This window comes from Panulirus ornatus, chromosome 38, assembly GCF_036320965.1.
Source record: "Panulirus ornatus isolate Po-2019 chromosome 38, ASM3632096v1, whole genome shotgun sequence".
Classification (NCBI taxonomy): Eukaryota; Metazoa; Arthropoda; class Malacostraca; order Decapoda; family Palinuridae; genus Panulirus; species Panulirus ornatus.
The window spans coordinates 1,898,504-1,918,357 of record NC_092261.1 but is presented as its reverse complement, the minus strand read 5'-3'; the positions used below and the strand labels follow the sequence as shown (position 1 = coordinate 1,918,357).

Here is a 19,854-nt window from a genome sequence, read left to right as displayed (position 1 = left end):
AACTTACCTCCCAATTGCCTTGACCCTCAACCCTACTGTACCTAATAACCTTGCTCTTATTCACATTTACTCTTAACTTTCTTCTTTCACACACTTTACCAAACTCAGTCACCAGCTTCGGCAGTTTCTCACATGAATCAGCCACCAGCGCTGTATCATCAGCGAACGACAACTGACTCACTTCCCAAGCTCTCTCATCCACAACAGACTTCATACTTGCCCCTCTTTCCAAAACTCTTGCATTCACCTCCCTAACAACCCCATCCATAAACAAATCAAACAACCATGGAGACATCACACACCCCTGCCGCAAACCTACATTCACTGAGAACCAATCACTTTCCTCTCTTCCTACACGTACACATGCCTTACATCCTCGATAAAAACTTTTCACTGCTTCTAACAACTTGCCTCCCTCATCATATATTCTTAATACCTTCCACAGAGCATCTCTATCAACTCTATCTTATGCCTTCTCCAGATCCATAAATGCTACATACAAATCCATTTGCTTTTCTAAGTATTTCTCACATACATTCTTCAAAGCAAACACCTGATCCACACATCCTCTACCACTTCTGAAACCACACTGCTCTTCCCCAATCTGATGCTCTGTACATGCCTTCACCCTCTCAATCAATACCCTCCCATATAATTTACCAGGAATACTCAACAAACTTATATATATAATATACGAGCCTTAATTCTGTCTCTGAAGGGAGAAGGATGGTAAAATGGAAGATATGCCTGTCATATAATATATAAGTAAGAGCCATGGATAAAGTTAGAACTAAATGAAAGAATAAGGCAGACATTGGGTACAATCTGAATACCAAGAAGTACAGAAACAACAGACAAAATGGCTTGAACATTTAGACAGAATGCAGGAGGGAAGGGTTGCCAAAAGGAGGTGGATTTTGTGACCTAGTTGCAAAAGTTCCTATGCATGATGTAGAAAAAGATGAAGCAAATGTGTGGAGGAACCCTTAAGAAAATTCAACCAGGAAAAAATGTAAGAACCATAGAAGCCTTGTGTTTGTTGAGTAACAGCAGTGGAATATAGGGTGCTGTGGTTTCGTTACACTACACAAGACAGCTAGAGAATGGGTGTGAGTGGATGTCACCTTTCTTCATCTGTTCCTAGTGCTACCTCACTAATGTGGGAAGAGGGTGTGTTGAAGTGGTTTGGAAAAATGGAGAGAATGAGTGAGGAAAGATTGACAATGAGGATATATATTTCAGAGGTGGAAGGAACAAGAAGCAGGAGACCAAATTGGAGGTTATAGGATAGAGTGAAAAAGATTTTGAGCAACCAGGGCCTGAGCATACAGGAGAATGAGAGGCGTGCTAGGAATAGAGTGAACTGGAACGATGTGGTAGACCAGGGTTGACACGCTGTCAATGAACTGAACCAGAGTATGTGAAACATCTGGGGTAAACCATGGAAAGGTCTATGGGGCCTGGATGTGGATAGGGAGCTGTGGTTTTGACACATAACACAAAACAGCTAGAGAGTGAGTGTGAACAAAAAGTGGCCTATTTTGTCTGTTTTCCTAGCACTATCTCTCTCAAGCAGGGGGTAGCAATCGCCATTTCCTGCGTCAGGGAGGGAGTGCCAGGAAACAGACAAAGAATGGCCCATCCACTCATATACACATATATATACATAAACAACCATACATGCACATATACATATAAACATTATACATACATATGCTACACATACACATACATACATACATATACACATGTACATATTCATACTTGCTTGCCTTCATCCATTTCCAATGCTACCCTGCCCCACAGGAAACAGCAATTAATTTTTCCATACTTGATTATCCTTTTCTGCGTTAGCATGGTAATGCCAGGAACAGATGACGAAAGGCCACATCCACTAACATCCATCCTCTAACTGTCATGTGTAAAGTACCAAAAACATAGCACCCTTACCACAACCAGGCCCCACAATACTTTCCATAGTTTACCCAGGCTGCTTCACATGCCTTACCTTTCTGCCTTTCATTAGGCAGGCTTCTATAGAAATGGTCTCCACAGTTTCCTCTTAAAAGAATGTGGAGAATACTATCAACAAGACCCAGAGCAACAAAAAATGAAAACTGAAAATTCATATATCAAGTGATTGTTTCTTTGTAAATTGTGCTTCTCCAACTAACCTTTGCAGCACAAAGCTCTCCTAGTTGATTCCACATGTCAGGTTCATAGTTGACACGGTAGTAGCCCTTCTGCTGTATGTTCACCTTAACCCATGTTATTCCTGGGTCTAATTTTAGCCTCACTGAAATTGAAAGTAATCTACATGATCATTTCTATGAAGTAAGATGAGTGATGAAGAAAAGAATACATTTTTGGAGGAGCTGAATGAGTGCTTTTGCAGATTTGATGTAAGGCACTGAATTACAGTGCTAAGGGATCTGAATGCAATGGCAGCTGAAGTAGCAGTTGAACTTATAACATGGGGCATGAGGTTCCTGGTGCAAATTAAAATGAGAAAAAGCACATGAAAATATCTATGGAAAATACATCATTACTAGGAAGAAATATGTCATATACTCAAAGTTACTTGTAGAGTCTAAGATAGTTCCTTTAAGGCTGTAGATAAATGACCTTCAATTGTCCTCTCCCTGGTAGAGCCTGCATATAATGACTTACAATCATCTTTTTCCTGGTAGAGCCATGTCCTCTGGATGGAAGGGTTAGAGGATGTGATGTAACTTATTGGAATGTCCCATTTGTATCTGAACTCAGACTCTGTAGGACTGTTGGGAGAGATAAAAATAACATTTACTTTTTTTAATAAGAGCCATTTACAACTTTTTTTTGGAGATCATCAGAGACAATCCAGTTTATAAAAAACTCATTATATAATTCATCAAATAAGATGATGGTACTCTTCCAAGAATATATGAACTACTAAGTAAAAACATATGAAAAATGAAAAAATCTGGAAATCATAAATCTGCAAACATTGTGCTTGACTTACCCTCTGCCAATAGCCTGTAAAGAGTGAGGCACTAAAGGAAAAGAAGCAGCACTGGAGTTCACTAGCTATGGAGCCTCTATTGCCATGGCCACTCCCTTAAAGGAGTTCCAGAATAGAACAAGCATCAGAGATACAAATAGATAGATAACTGAATGCAAGGATAATTAATTTTCACCTTAAAGAGATAATTGTACCATCAAGAAGTTTAGAGCATTATATTAATCCCTATTATTCAGCTATATGCCAAACTAAACTTCCAAAGTACAGGAGGTGAAACATAAGGATTCTGCATCGTATGAAATAAGGGAAATATAAGCATTTATGAACAAGAGGAAACTCATCATGCTAATCAACTAGAAATACTGATAAACTGATAACTATAACCATACATATCTTCAATGCCTATTTAGGAAAACTAAGTGAATCATGATTTCCATATTTTTTTCATTTTTCATATACATTTTCTCTGCATCAGTATTCATTTTCTAAAAGCTGTCTTTAGTCCCTTTCACACATAACTAATTACAAATGTCCTCACTGTACATGATTGGCAGTTATTCAAATGGTGGTATTTACTCCTAAAATTCTATAATCTATTCCAGTGGTTACATCAACTCATACAATTCTATACTATCTATCTATCCATATTTCTGGCATCCATTCCCTTTGGAAAAATCCTCACTGCTACTGGCATAAGGCAACTCTTGTGCAGTGTTTTCAGATTCCTACACCTTCTATTTACAACTAATCTAAAAAATATATCCATGTCTTGTGTAGTCTACCTTTCTCATTCTAATCTTCAACTATCTATCTATATCTATGATGCCTGTTTTCTTGAGGAACTCCCTCAAGGGGTTGGCCATGGCAAAAGAGTCAATTGTGACATCATAAATCTTCTTCAACTTAATGACAAGCCATCAAACATTAATTGGCAGCAAATATCATATGATATTTTCTTATAGCACAACAGCCAACATCATATCATACTGTAACCTTTCCTGCCACAGTTTAAATCTCCAGATGAATCATAGTAATATAAGTAAACTAATGAAGTCTAATCCATCAATCAACAAATCCAGGAAAAAATATTCTGCTCTCCTCAGTGCCCCTGCAATCAACAATGTTGTTGCACATATGCTGATCTCCCAGCTTGTGTGCACAATGAACCTGATGAAAATGCATAAAGAGTAAGACAAGCAATAAGGAGGAACATGCTTCATTAGGTATGGAAGCTGTTGTGGAAAGTGAAGAGAAAGAAAAGGTGATCTGTGAAAAAATAAGAGAGTAAGAGAAAGATTTCAACAGGAATAAAGGATAAAGGATGGGAACCAACCACCTACACCTCTACTACCCTTGCACTTAGCCTACTATTCATGATCACATGGAACAAGTTATGCAACAATTGCATTTAAATTTGAAGGATGTTTTCCTCAGGAGACAGAGGTCTTTGGAAATATAAACCAGTATCTTTCTATCTATATCTCTATGTCCATTCCCTCTGGGAACCCCCTCAAGGGGGTGCTATGGCAAAAGAGTCTCCATAAACAGTGAACTCCAACATCTAAGCCATTTCCATTTATATTGCAAGTAACATCTACATTAGTGCACTGTCATGTGTAATGCACAGAAACCACAGCTCCCTATTCACATCTAGGGCATGTGAAGCATCTGGGGTAAACCATGGAAAGTTCTGTGGGGGCTGGATGTGAATAGGAAGCTGTGGTTTTGGTGCATTACACAGGACAGCTAGAGACTGAGTGTGAACAAATGTGGCCTTTTTGTATGTATTCCTGGCACTACCTTGCTGAAGCAGGGGATTGCAATGCTGTTTTCCCGAGGGGCAGGGTAGCAACAGGAATGCATGAAGGCAAGCAAGTACGAATATGTACATGTGTATGTATGTATATGTCTGTGTACGTGTATGTTGATATGTCCAGTGGGAGACCAAATTGGAGGTGGAAGGATGGAGTGAAAAAGATTTTGAGCGATCAGGGCCTGAACATACAGGAGAAATATAATATATATATTTCTTTTCTTTCATACTATTCGCCATTTCCCGCATTAGCAAGGTAGCATTAAGAACAGAGGATGGGGCTTTTGAGGGAATATCCTCACCTGGCCCCCTTCTCTGTTCCTTCTTTTTGAAAAAAAAAAAAAAAAAAAAAAAAAAAAAAAAAAAAAACATGCAGGGAGGATTTCCCTGGGGATATGGGAGAAAGAATACTTCCCACATATTCCCTGCATGTCGCAGAAGGCGACTAAAAGGGGAGGGAGCGGGTGGCTGAAAATCCTCCCCTCTTTTTTTTTTTTTTTTCTAAAAGAAGGAACAGAGAAGGGGGCCAGGTGAGGATATTCCCTCAAAGGCCCAGTCCTCTGTTCTTAATGCTACCTTGCTAATGCAGGAAACGGCGAATAGTATGAAACAGATGAAAGAATGGCCCAACCCACCCACATACACATGTATATGCATACACGTCCACACATGCACATATACATACCTATACATCTCAACGTATGCATATATATACACACACAGACATATACATATATACACATATACATAATTCATACTGTCTGCCCTTATTCATTCCCGTCGCCACCCCACCACACATGAAATGACAACCCCCTTCCCCCACATGTGTGCGAAGTAGCACTAGGAAAAGACACCAATGGCCACATTCATTCACACTCAGTCTCTAGCTGTCATGTACAATGCATCAAAACCATTGTTTTGCAATATCTTATCATTCTTGATTGCCATTTCCTATGTCAATTTTCAAATTTACTTAAGTGCTGCAATGAGCTTCATTAAATATCGAGAGTAGCCAGAGTCAACAAGTTAAGTTAAATGTTCTGGATGTCCATATCCAGAACAACACAACATAATTTTGTGTACGTTACTATCTAACAAAAAGTTTTACATAAATCACCTTTTTTATATCAATGTAACCCTATACACGTATTTTCTTTTAATTCCTATTATCTTGGGTAAATCACTCACTTCTAGTGCTCTTACCTACTCACTGAAGTGTGCCTTCAGTCTTAAGAAGGATGGTTCTGTAATATCCTAAGGTAACAATGGGCCCAAATTATTCATTTACGCATATCATCTTGATTGCTGGAGCTGAGCCACATTATCCAAAATATGAGCCATGTTTGGGTGAAACTGTGATCAAAAACCTTCATCTCTGCTAAATGCAGCCTGACTTATTCAAACAACTTGTCAAAGCACTTAAATGGGGAATGTTAACTGTGCGGTGGATACATTGGGGCCTAGCTCTTACTCATAATCAGCTTTGGGATCCTGAAGAAATCGCTTTTGTGTCATCAATAGGGTGTCTGGGGAAGTGCGAACCACAGAGACCACAGGGTACCCCATCTGCTGTGTCCAGGTGTCCATAATATCCCCTACGTCACCCTGTGTAGAGAAAAATTTTTCTAAAATAAGGTGGTATATCTACAATACCAGGAATCTTTCATAGAAATTAATTCTACGATAATTGTAAATACATATACAACTACACATATTCAAAATGTACGTAAGTGCATTACACATGACAATTAGAGAATGGATGTGAGCGTATGAGGCCTTTCTTTGTTTGTTCCTGGTGCTATCTCACTGACATGGGAAACAGCGATCAAGTGTAAATGGGAATGGGTATGTTTGAAGGAATAGTAATTCCAACAATGTTATATGGTTGTGAGGCATGGGCTTTAGATAGGGTTGTATGGAGGAGGGTGGATGCGTTAGAAATGAAATGCTTGAGAACAATAAGTGGTGTGAGGTGGTTTGATTGATAAAGTAATGAAAGGGTAAGAGAGATGTGGGGAAATAAAAAGTGCTGTAGAGAGAGCAGAAGAGGGTGTGTTGAAATGGTTTGGACATATGGAGAAAATGAGTGAGGAAAGATTGACAAAGAAGATATATGTCTTAGAGGTGGAGGGAACAAGGAGAAGCAGGAGACCAAATTAGAGATGGAGTGAAAAAGATTTTGAGCAATACATACATAGACATATACATATATATACACGTACATATTCATACATGCTGCCTTCATCCATTCCCGCTGCCAACCCGACACACATGAAATGGCAGCCCCTCCCCCCGTGTGCGCGTGAGGTAGTGCTAGGAAAAGACAACAAGGCTACATTCGTTCACACTAAGTCTCTAGCTGTCAGGTGTAATGCACCAAAACCACAGCTCCCTTTCCACATCCAGGCCCCACAAAACTTTCCATGGTTTACCCTGGCAGCTTCACATGCCCTGGTTCAAAGTATATATTTTCTTAATTTTCCAAAAGAGGAACAGAGAAGGGGGCCAAGTGAGAATATTTCATCAAAGGCTTAGTCCTCTGTGCTAAACACTACCTCGCTAGTGCGGGAAATGATGAATAGTATGAAAAAAAAGGGAGCTGTGGTTTCGGTGCATTATACATGACAGCTAGAGACCAAGTGTGAACGAATGTGGCCTTTGTTGTCTTTTCCTAGCACTACCTCACGCACATGCGGGAGACAGCAACAAAGCAAAATAAATAAATAAAAATAAATAAATAAATATATATATATATCCCTGGGGATAGGGGAGAAAGAATACTTCCCACGTATTCCCTGCGTGTCGTAGAAGGCGACTAAAAGGGGGAGGGAGCGGGGGGCTGGAAATCCTCCCCTCTCACTTTTTTTTTTAATTTTCCAAAAGAGGGAACAGAGAAGGTTATTATTTTTTTTTTTTTTTTAATTTTCCAAAAGAAGGAACAGAGAAGGGGGCCAAGTGAGGATATTCCCTCAAAGGCCCAGTCCTCTGTTCTTAACGCTACCTCACTAACGCGGGAAATGGCGAATAGTTTGAAAGAAAAAGAAAAGAAATATTTATTTTTTTTTTATTTTGCTTTGTCGCTGTCTCCCGCGCTAGCGAGGTAGCACAAGGAAACAGACGAAAGAAAATGGCCCAACCCACCCCCATACACAATGTACACACACACACACACGCAAATATACATACCTATATATCCCAATGTACACATATATATACACACACAGACACATACATATATACCCATGCACACAATTCACACTGTCTGCCCCCATTCACTCCCATCGCCACCTCGCCACACATGGAATACCATCCCCCTCCCCCCTCATGTGTGCGAGGTAGCACTAGGAAAAGACAACAAAGGTCCCATTCGTTCACACTCAGTCTCCAGCTGTCACGCAATAATGCCCGAAACCACAGCTCCCTTTCCACATCCAGGCCCCACACAGCTTTCCATGGTTTACCCCAGACGCTTCACATGCCCTGATTCAATCCACTGACATCACGTCAACCCCGGTATACCACATCGATCCAATTCACTCTATTCCTTGCCCTCCTTTCACCCTCCTGCATGTTCAGGCCCCGATCACACAAAATCTTTTTCACTCCATCTTTCCACCTCCAATTTGGTCTCCCACTTCTCCTCGTTCCCTCCACCTCCGACACATATATCCTCTTGGTCAATCTTTCCTCACTCATTCTTTCCATGTGCCCAAACCATTTCAAAACACCCTCTTCTGCTCTCTCAACCACGCTCTTTTTATTTCCACACATCTCTCTTACCCTTACATTACTTACTCGATCAAACCACCTCACACCACACATTTTTTTTTTTCAAAAAGAGGGAACAGAGAAGGGGGCCAGGTGAGGGTATTCCCTCAAAGGCCCAGTCCTCTGTTCTTAACGCTACCTCACTATCGCGGGAAATGGCGAATAGTATGAAAAAAAAAAAAAATACAGATTGGGGAAGAGCAGTGTGGTTTCAGAAGTGGTAGAGGATGTGTGGATCAGGTGTTTGCTTTGAAGAATGTATGTGAGAAATACTTAGAAAAGCAAATGGATTTGTATGTAGCATTTATGGATCTGGAGAAGGCATATGATAGAGTTGATAGAGATGCTCTGTGGAAGGTATTAAGAATATATGGTGTGGGAGGCAAGTTGTTAGAAGCAGTGAAAAGTTTTTATTGAGGATGTAAGGCATGTGTACGTGTAGGAAGAGAGCAAAGTGATTGGTTCTCAGTGAATGTAGGTTTGCGGCAGGGGTGTGTGATGTCTCCATGGTTGTTTAATTTGTTTATGGATGGGGTTGTTAGGGAGGTGAATGCAAGAGTTTTGGAAAGAGGGGCAAGTATGAAGTCTGTTGGGGATGAGAGAGCTTGGGAAGTGAGTCAGTTGTTGTTCGCTGATGATACAGCGCTGGTGGCTGATTCATGTGAGAAACTGCAGAAGCTGGTGACTGAGTTTGGTAAAGTGTGTGAAAGAAGAAAGTTAAGAGTAAATGAGAATAAGAGCAAGGTTATTAGGTACAGTAGGGTTGAGGGTCAAGTCAATTAGGAGGTGAGTTTGAATGGAGAAAAACTGGAGGAAGTGAGGTGTTTTAGATATCTGGGAGTGGATCTGGCAGCGGATGGAACCATGGAAGCGGAAGTGGATCATAGGGTGGGGGAGGGGGCGAAAATTTTGGGAGCCTTGAAGAATGTGTGGAAGTCGAGAACATTATCTCGGAAAGCAAAAATGGGTATGTTTGAAGGAATAGTGCTTCCAACAATGTTGTATGGTTGCGAGGCGTGGGCTATGGATAGAGTGGTGCGCAGGAGGATGGATGTGCTGGAAATGAGATGTTTGAGGACAATGTGTGGTGTGAGGTGGTTTGATCAAGTAAGTAATGTAAGGGTAAGAGAGATGTGTGGAAATAAAAAGAGCTTGGTTGAGAGAGCAGAAGAGGGTGTTTTGAAATGGTTTGGGCACATGGAGAGAATGAGTGAGGAAAGATTGACCAAGAGGATATATGTGTCGGAGGTGGAGGGAACGAGGAGAAGAGGGAGACCAAATTGGAGGTGGAAAGATGGAGTGAAAAAGATTTTGTGTGATCGGGGCCTGAACATGCAGGAGGGTGAAAGGAGGGCAAGGAATAGAGTGAATTGGAGCAATGTGGTATATCGGGGTTGACGTGCTGTCAGTGGATTGAATCAGGGCATGTGAAGCGTCTGGGGTAAACCATGGAAAGCTGTGTAGGTATGTATATTTGCGTGTGTGGACGTATGTATATACATGTGTATGGGGGTGGGTTGGGCCATTTCTTTCGTCTGTTTCCTTGCGCTACCTCGCAAACGCGGGAGACAGCGGCAAAAAAAAAAAAAAAAAAAAAAAAAAATATATATATAATCATTTGTTGAGTTGGGTTAAGTGAACACCTATATTTCTCACACTATGGAGATTCATCATAATCCATCAACTGGTACAGACAAGCACTCAACTTAGGTGTATAATATTCCTAAAAACAGACCAATTATATTATTCAAGCTTCAAAATTGATAGTGCTGTCAAATCTTGACCTAATAAACATTATTCAAGTTTTCTTGGTTAAATACCTCAATACCAACACAACCTTATGAAAAATGCTGCTGTCCAACCACAAGAGTACAATATAAAAAGAGAACACTCTAAGTCACAGTTGCTAAAAGAGAGAAATTAAAACACAGGCAATAAAATGCCATTCCAAAACCAATTTTGTTACTCAAAATCATAAGTCAGTAAACATGGGCACACTTCTCAATAATATCAACAAACCATACCATAATCAAAACAAAGCTACATCAATATATGTTCAAGAGTGAAATGTTTGAACAAGCAATGCCAATCATACAAAAGAGGCACATAATTAAGTGAAAATTTTCATCTAATTCATTGATCTGCTTGTAAACTTATGAATTAAAGAATAAGTGTCAAAACCAAACAAAAGTAATCCCAACCTTCTGACCATCAGGAACATTATCAGTCCATGCAGCTGTTAGTTCTGCCCACAAATTCTGTGTTACTGCATTACCATAGGCATATTTCTTTAAGAATGAATTAATGCCTGTCTGAAAAGTAGATTCTCCAATGAAGTTCTCCAACATTCTTAACACAGATGAACCCTGTTGAAAAATGATAACAGACTGTAAATGCAGGTAGAAAGTGGTACAATCCGTGAAAAATCCTGTTAAAGGTAGGTAATATAATTCTACAACTACCATCATGTGACTTACAAGATGAAATCTGACAACACATATCTATCTATGTACCTAAACAAATATGCAGTTACCTAAGAGTCATGTTAATAGCATTGTATTTGCCAAGCAGACAGTCTTACATACACACTCACAATCATTCATATCTAACTTACCTTCTAGCAATATCTGCATTACCATTTATCTAACTTATTATCCATAGGTCTCTATCTTCATTTTCCTGGTTCCAGTCCATTTAAGCAATCCATTACTCTAATTCATCAACCATCTTTTAACTTGGATATCTCTCTCTCCTATCTTCTTGCATTCTAATAGAAATATCCTCACTCTGAACTTTATTTCACTGAAAAATAAATAGGAACTGAATGAATTTGAAAATAATTTCAAGTTCCTTGACCACATATATGTGTTTCCTTTTATATCTTTTATGGATCAAACTTCTGAGAAAGAAACACTGAAGGTGCTGGATATGTATATAACTTCTCACTGAACCAATCTTTGAGCTTTAATAGAAAACTGACCCTTTCAAATGACATTTTCCAGGTTAAGCTTTTCTTTCTTCTAACTAATTCAAATTCTGTCTCTGGTAACTCAATCAGTAAACTTTACTTCAACTAGTGACAAGATACTAGTATTCATTATAAAATTCTGAAGCACTCAAATTTACTTAAAGTTTATGACCACATAAATCTCTCAGATGTGATACAATTATCCTAACCAGTTAATAGAAACTAATGTACAACTGACTCTGTTATCCACACTTCAGATACCCACATAGTATTACCATCAAAATCCTTACGTACATAAGAAATACTTTAGAAATTTCCACAGAAAAGCACACGATGTTTGTGATCATTAAACTCAAAATACTGAAGTCACTAAGTATGACATTGGATATAACCAAACAAATATAAACTGAGTATCATTATCAAACACTTAAAATTTCTAACTTTGCAAATGCCTGACACTTGTTTTATTACATTTCTAATATTACTAGATAAGAGTGTCAGGATTGTATCATATGCTGTTAAGGAATGGTATTCTTTATCATCAGTAATATCCTATAGCATACTAAAATCATGATACCAGCATCTGTGCATAACTGAAATATACGGTATATAAATCTGTTGCATACCTATATAAAGTATGGCAAAATCATCAAAGGACACAATTTTTACTCCTATTTACTCTGTCCTGGTATAAGAACGAGGATCAGGCATAAAAGACAATCTATACCAATATTCCCAAAATAATACAATATAGTGTAATCACCAACCTTTTTGTATGATATGACATCAAACATAGCATTAATCTGATCAGTTGTGGCCACACTCTTTACAATGGGATGAGAACTGAGGCATGAGTCAAGCTCCATCACCACCTGGAGACTCTTTGACAGAAACTGAGAATCCTGTACGGTATCAAAAACATTTAGTAAAATTACTATACTTCCACTAATTTACTATAAAAAGCTAAAGAAAGTAATTACATATTCTACTACCTACAAAAAGTGCAAGCAGAGCAAGCAATCAGTCAAGAAAAAAATTACCGAAATAATAATAAAGAGTAATTTCTGCATCTATTCCTGGCACAACCTCATTAAAGCAAAAAAAAAAAAAAAAGCTAACAGGTATGAAAAAAGAAGAGAACTGTCAATACAGTACATATAAATAAGTGTAAACAGTAACCATATATAGCAATGTGCCACTAACTTTGCATCTAGGCTTACTCAACCCCTCCATCTTTCTTCTACTACTGCCTCTGCTAGGGATCTACTTGTAAACATTAGCACCATACCATGGCCACATAAGGTATGTTACCTCACTTGTTTGCCCATATCCTTTACTTTTGCTTATGTTCCTGTCAAAAACAGTGATGTGTCATAACTGAATATGCAACAAGAGACCCATCTCCTACATTTCCACCTCCACCAAATGTATAGCGCACCCACAAGGATATGCACTACCTCGCAGATAAGGAAATGTCGATCAAGTGTGAAAGGAGAACAATGCGAGTAAATGTGAACAAGAAAAAGGTTATTAGGTTCAGCACGGTTGAGGGTCAAGTTAGTTGTGATATAAGTTTGAATGGAGAAAAATAGGAGGTAGTGAAGTGTTTTAGATATCTTGTGATATATTAATTGAATTTTTCAGAGTTGGTCAACACAGAGACTAAAAAAGGCCCCTTAGAGTTTCAAAATAATAAAAATTGGTAGTCATCAATACGTCCTATAAAGACAGCTACAGATTGGGTCTTGTCTTTCCCTAGAAAGTCAGGATCATCTTGAATCTTTCAGCCAATGATAGAGGATATGAGCATAAATCCCCATCTTACAGTAGCCTGTGACACTAGTTATGAAGTGTCTACACAAAAGAATCCGCCCTGCGTTCATCTTATCTTACCATTCACCTATTCTATTTTACTCCTCTTTCTAGCAGAATTCTGTAGATCATTTTGCCTTAGCAAAATCAAGGAAAACAGTACCTATTCTCCTTCCTTAAATCAGAGGTTCCTAAATGTTTTTGTAAAGGAACAGCAGTTCAGTCTGTGGACTTTCACCTGATGCAAATCCATGCTGCCCTTCATTTAAACAGCTGTTATTATAAACAATTGTTATCAATCAAGTGTTCCACATTATTTTGAATAATTCATTCAAATACTTTTATGATATCCACAAAAAGCTTGCTGCAAATAAAATATATGTAGAGTTCAAAAGAAAACAGTATTTCATCCAATACCTCCCACGTATTCCCTGCGTGTCGTAGAAGGCGACTAAAAGGGAAGGGAGCGGGGGGCTGGAAATCCTCCCCTCTCGTTTTTTTTTTTTCCAAAAGAAGGAACAGAGAAGGGGGCCAGGTGAGAATATTCCCTCAAAGGCCCAGTCCTCTGTTCTTAACGCTACCTTGCTATCGCGGGAAATGGCGAATAGTATGAAAAAAAAAAAAAAAAAAAAAAAACTCCCTCTCGTAAGCCTGAAAAAGTGGTGAAGAAAATTGTGGTCCTTAAAACATTTTTCTTTTATCATTCATACTCGCTATTTCTCACATGAGCAAGATAGCATCCATAACAGATGATCGAGCCTTTGAGGATAAAAGATCCCCATCTAGCTCTTTCCTCTGTTTTTCCTCTCAGAAAGTACTACAGGAGGGGAGGATTTCTAGCCCCCAACTCCCATCCCTCTTAATCACCTATGATACAGAGGATATGCGTGGGTTATATTCTTTCTTCTCAATCTCAATGGTTCTCTTAACACTTCTTATAATTTTCTGTCCACACGTAAAGTCATATATTGCATTCAAAATACAGATTTTTAGAAAATTTCTACATGTACATGGCATTCACAAGTGTAAAATTATTTTCTATTCTGCATGAGTCTTATTAATATTAGTTGAGTGTAATGAAAACTGACTTTTGGTAAATCCTGTTATCTTTATTTTCCATCAAAAAATAAAATAAATAAAAAATAAAGCATATTAAAATTTTTCTTAGATATTTCAGGTAAAACCTTTCATCAAAATGTTTGTAGCATACTCTTATCATGAAATCTAGCTTCAGTTAGAATAACATGGATATCAGCTGGTAGGGTAAAATTACGTAAAGGTACATGATAACCACTAAACAGGGTTTTCAATCCATGGCCAGGCATAAAAATTTTGATAAGTTAAGGTTACGGAATTAGCCAATCCTTTTACCGCAAAACTAATTATAAGCTTACTCTGAATCAACATCAACATCATACTGACATGAATTCTCATGAAATATCTGCAAAGTTTTTCCTTACCCACTGCTAATATGCCTCTAAAAGGCTTCAAAACTTTGATTACACAGGCTTATTTCTCCACAGTATCAAGTTATCTTAAGTCCCATTATGAGACTGTCTGTATCTAATGCACATATCAACACATCTATGAGCAAACAAAAATCAATATCATAAAAAGTTAAACTTAAAATTAGTCAATAACTATGAAAAAGTTGTGACAAGGTAGCTACTCCAGTGCATCTGCTTGGCAATGAGAGAGTATGCCTGTTGCTCACTTCTTCAATTGCTTTAAAAAAAGAGAATAGTAGTAGTCAGATCCCTGACAGATTGACATAAAAATGTGAGCCTTCCTAAAACTAAAGCTGTTTTCCTCCTTGTTCAACACCTATATCACTGCTTTCAATAAACAAACTAATACTACTACTATTATTATTATTACACTTTTTTTTATTATACTTTGTCGCTGTCTCCCACGTTAGTGAGGTAATGCATGGAAAAAGACGAAAGAATGACCCAACCCACCCACATACACATGTATATGCATAAACGCCCACACATGCACATAATAATAATAATAATAATAATACTCTTGGCAACATTTCTAGGAATGTTGCTGGGAGTAAATTCACTAGTTCCAGAGGAATTTATCATACACCATTTTGGCCATAGTACAAGAAACAGTGTAGTGAATTTAAACATAAAGCTATGTAAGGTCAGATATATAGATAGATGGACAGATAGGTCATGACTGCCCTTAACAAAACCCATTCTCATAAACTTACCATGTCCCAATCAGGATGGATGTAATCAACTCCATTAAATTCGACATAGCTTGCAAATCCTTCGTTGAGCCACAAATCATTCCACCATTCAAGTGTTACTGTTATTGGGAAAACAATTTTGGGGAAATTGTAAACACAATAATAATACTTATCAAAAATGGAGAAAAGTATTTATCCACATTTATTCCAAATTGTTTTCTACTGCAAAATTAATTCTATCAAGAACCTGAACTATCAACAATTCCTTTATTTCATTTCTATCATGCAAGTCAACATATGAGCATGGGAAATGACAGGGCCCTACTTTCTTTGAGTATGATGGGCAAAATCTTGGTGATAACCATTATGTGAATGCTCTTTACTCTTAAGAAAAAACGAATTTTGAGTCTGTGCAAAGCTACTTCCTACAGAGGAGACCAGTGAGAAAGGCTCTTTTCATGCTCCTAACCCTCCTTCCCCTCTTTACTCTAACTTTCTTGTAGGATTGAAGAGATTAGGCATATCTCCTTCATCTGGATTTGAGTTCAGAACAGATGCCTTGTTCCTTGAGAGGACATGGTGTTGAAATAAGATTTGTGCAAAGGTGATAATGTTCTTAGGAAGATATTGTGAGACTATTCATAGGATATTAATGAAATTTTGCTTACCACATTATTGCATTCTCAAAGAATGCAAGGTTCTCTCATTTTTCTTGCTTCCTCATCTCCTCTTTAGTAACAATAAGAAATTTCATTTCATTAGTTCAAAAGGCAACAGCCTTTTTTCACTTTTATTAAAAATGCTGTATATCTTTCATGTTATCAAAGATTCATAAAATTTTGAAATATGGGGAGTGGGGAAAGATTGGGATGTATCTAGGGAAGCAGTGATGGCTTGTGCAAAAGATGCCTGTGGCATGAGAAAGGTGGGAGGTGGGGAGATTAGAAAGGGTAGTGAGTGGTGGGATGAAGAAGATTGTTAGTGAAAGAGAAAAGCATTTAGATGATTTTTGCAGGGAAATAGAGCAAATGACTGGAAGATGTATAAAAAAAGAGGCAGGAGGTCAAGAGAAAGGGGTACCAGGTGAAAAAGAGGGCAAATGAGAGTTGGGGTGAGAGTATCGTTAAATTCTAGGGAGAATAAAAAGATGTTTTGGAAGGAGGTAAATAAAGTGCATAAGACAAGAGAACAAATGGAAACATTGGTGAAGGGGGCTAATGGGATGTAATAACAAGTAGTGGTAAAGTGAAAAGGAGATGTGAAAAGGAGATGGAGTGAGTATTTTGAAGGTATGTTGAATGTGTTTGATGATAGAGTGGCAGATATAGGGTGTTTTGGTCAAGGTGGTGTGTGAAGTGAGAGGGTCAGGGAGAATGGTTTGGTAAACAGAGAAGAGGTGGAGAAAGCTTTGTGGACGATGAAAGCTGGCAAGGCGGTGGGTTTGGATAGTATTGCAATGGAATTTATTCAAAATGGGGGTGCCTGTGTTGTTGGTGAGGATGCTCAATGTATGTATGGTTCATGCTGAAGTGCCTGAGGATTGGCGGAATGCATGCATAGTGCCATTGTACAAAGGCAAAGGAGATAAAGGTGATCGTTCAAATTACAGAGGTATAAGTTTGTTGAGTACTCCTGGTTAATTATATGGGAGGGTATTGACTGAGAGGTGAAGGCATGTACAGAGCATCAGATTTGGGGAGGAGCAGTGTGGTTTCAAAAGTGGTAGAGGATGTGTGGATCAGGTGTTTGCTTTGAAGAAGGCATGTGAGAAATACTTAGAAAAACAAATGGATTTGTACGTAGCATTTATGGATCTGGAGAAGGCATATGATAGAGTTGATAGAGATGCTTTGTGGAAGGTATTAAGAGTATGTAGTGTGGGAGGTAAGTTGCTAGAAGCAGTGAAAAGTTTTTATCGAGGATGTAAGGCATGTGTAAGAGTAGGAAGAGAGGAAAATGACTGGTTCCCAGTGAACGTCGGTTTGCAGCAGGGGTGCGTGATGTCTCCATGGTTGTTTAATTTGTTTATGGATGGGGTTGTTAGGGAAGTGAACGCAAAAGTTTTAGAGAGAGGGGCAAGTATGCAGTCTGTTGTGGATGAGAGGGCTTGGGAAGCGAGTCAGTTGTTGTTAGCTGAAGATACAGCGCTGGTGGTTGATTCGGGTAAGAGAGATGTGAGGTAATAAAAAGAGTGGTTAAGAGAGTAGAAGAGGGTGTGTTGAAATGGTTTGGTTACATGGAGAGAATGACTGAGGAAAGATTGACAAAGAGGATATACAAGTCAGAGGTAGAGGTAACGAGAAGTGGGAGACCAAATTGGAGGTGGAAGGATGGAGTGAAAAAGATTTTGAGCAATCGAGGCCTGAACATACAGGAGGGTGAAAGGCATACAAGGAATAGAGTGAATTGGAACAATGTGGTATACTGGGGTCGACATGCTGTCAATGGATTGAACCAGGGCATGTATAGCGTTTGGGGTAAATCATGGTAGGTTTGTGGGGCCTGGATGTGGAAAGGAAGCTGTGGTTTCGGTGCATTACAAATGACAGCTAGTGACTGAACGTGAATGAATATGGCCTTTTTTTTCATTTCCTAGCGCTACCTCAAGTGAATGCGGGAGGGGAGGGTGCTATTTCATGTATGGCGGGGTGGAGATGGGAATGGATGAAGGCAGCAAGTATATGTACATATGGATATATGTATATGTAAATGTATGTATACGATGAAATGTATAGGTATGTATATGTGCGTGTGTGGGAATTTATGTATATATATGTGTATGTGGGTGGGTTTAGGCCATTCTCTCGTCTGTTTCCTTGCCCTACCTCGCTAACGTGGGAGATGGCGATTAAGTATAATAAATATATAAAAATAATATTCATATTCAATCTATCATACTTAATCGCCATTTCCCAAATCAGCAAGGTAGCGCCAGGAAACTGATGAAGAAAGGCCCATCCACTCACATACACACATGTATACATACACGCACATACAAATATATATTTCATTCATTTCATTATACTTCATCCTTCTAACCTGAACATCCTTCACAAAAATCAAACATCAAATTTTAGAAATGACATTTATTTACATATTCTTACCAAGGTTCCCAAACCATTGATGTGCCAGTTCATGGGCTACAACAGAGGACACTCTCTGCATGTTGGCAGCAGAGCTCTGATTCTTATTGTAAAATATAGCTGTTTCCCGGAATGTTATGAGTCCCCAGTGCTCCGTAGCACCAGATGAGTAATCAGGAATAGCAGCCATGTCTGGAAAAAATAAATCAAATAACAATCTATTCAGAACATGACACATAAGATCCCTGATACATGTTATCAATTGAAAAATCAGTATATTTTGCATAACACCATAAAAATACTCTTCCATATCAAATGGATATTGAATCTAAAGTTCTCTTAATTACTAAATGAATATTGAATCTGAAATTACCTTTTCAACAAATCTGAATATCAGTGACACATAATACTGTGAACATAATGCTCCAAAATAAGTAACTCACCACTCTTTGGTAAAGGAAAAGGTAGATCAAACATGTTCTCGTACATCTCTAAAATACTTGCTGCAGAATCAAGGGCATATTGGGTATTTTCTATTCTACCCGGAGGAGCATACACACGAAATGGCATACCACTGGATGAAAATGTCTGAAACAAAATGGGATACAAACTTATGAACATTGTGATATTTTTTCTCTTGATTAGCAATAAATCTGTATACAAATGCAATGGTAAATCACTTTCATTCATTAAATCAATTTAATTCTAAAATTTTGAATTTATGAAAAAAAAAAATTATTCTACAGAGGAGTCCATTATGAAAGAAAGAACAGATAACTATGGTCTCCTTGGGAATAATAAGGTGATATACCATATAAAAGTCAGGTAAAACCAATCGTCTGTTCCAAAGGCCAAGATCACTTTGGATGACACCTTACTTTCTCAAGGTCTTTATAGGAAGAAGGCTTTCATTATGAACCTAACTCCTAGTGTAAAAGAATAACTACAACCATACACATTTCCTCAAAATCCTTACTATACACTACAGGAAATCCTACACTTAAGGAACAGTGGACAAAGATCCTGACAGAGCTCAACATATCTCTTTGATGAATGTCCCTAAGCAAGAGATTTCTCAGGTGAACTTTTGGGTGGAATCCACCATTCTTATATCATGAGTATAAGCACTTTGGACAGGTTGAAACTCTAGGATAAGTTTAATCTTGGTAACAATATCTTTTGCCAATAAGGGGCACTTGGAGGTAGGAA

The 19,854-nt window shown here is 38.4% G+C and overlaps 1 protein-coding gene across 10 annotated transcripts in view; it reads right to left on the bottom strand.

The window, feature by feature from the left end:
* The window catches only part of LOC139760778 (glutamyl aminopeptidase-like), a 57,383-nt gene that overhangs the window by 25,338 nt on the left and 12,191 nt on the right, over positions 1-19,854 (bottom strand). For all 10 annotated transcript variants that reach the window (XM_071684354.1, XM_071684355.1, XM_071684345.1 and 7 more), the window contains exons 6-13: positions 19,089-19,233; positions 18,667-18,837; positions 15,584-15,681; positions 12,318-12,452; positions 10,784-10,948; positions 6,286-6,419; positions 2,671-2,777; positions 2,175-2,296 (exon numbers count right to left, since the gene is read on the bottom strand). In XM_071684354.1, the coding sequence (XP_071540455.1) occupies positions 2,175-2,296; positions 2,671-2,777; positions 6,286-6,419; positions 10,784-10,948; positions 12,318-12,452; positions 15,584-15,681; positions 18,667-18,837; positions 19,089-19,233 (1,077 nt within the window). The remainder of the gene's footprint in view (positions 1-2,174; positions 2,297-2,670; positions 2,778-6,285; positions 6,420-10,783; positions 10,949-12,317; positions 12,453-15,583; positions 15,682-18,666; positions 18,838-19,088; positions 19,234-19,854) is intronic.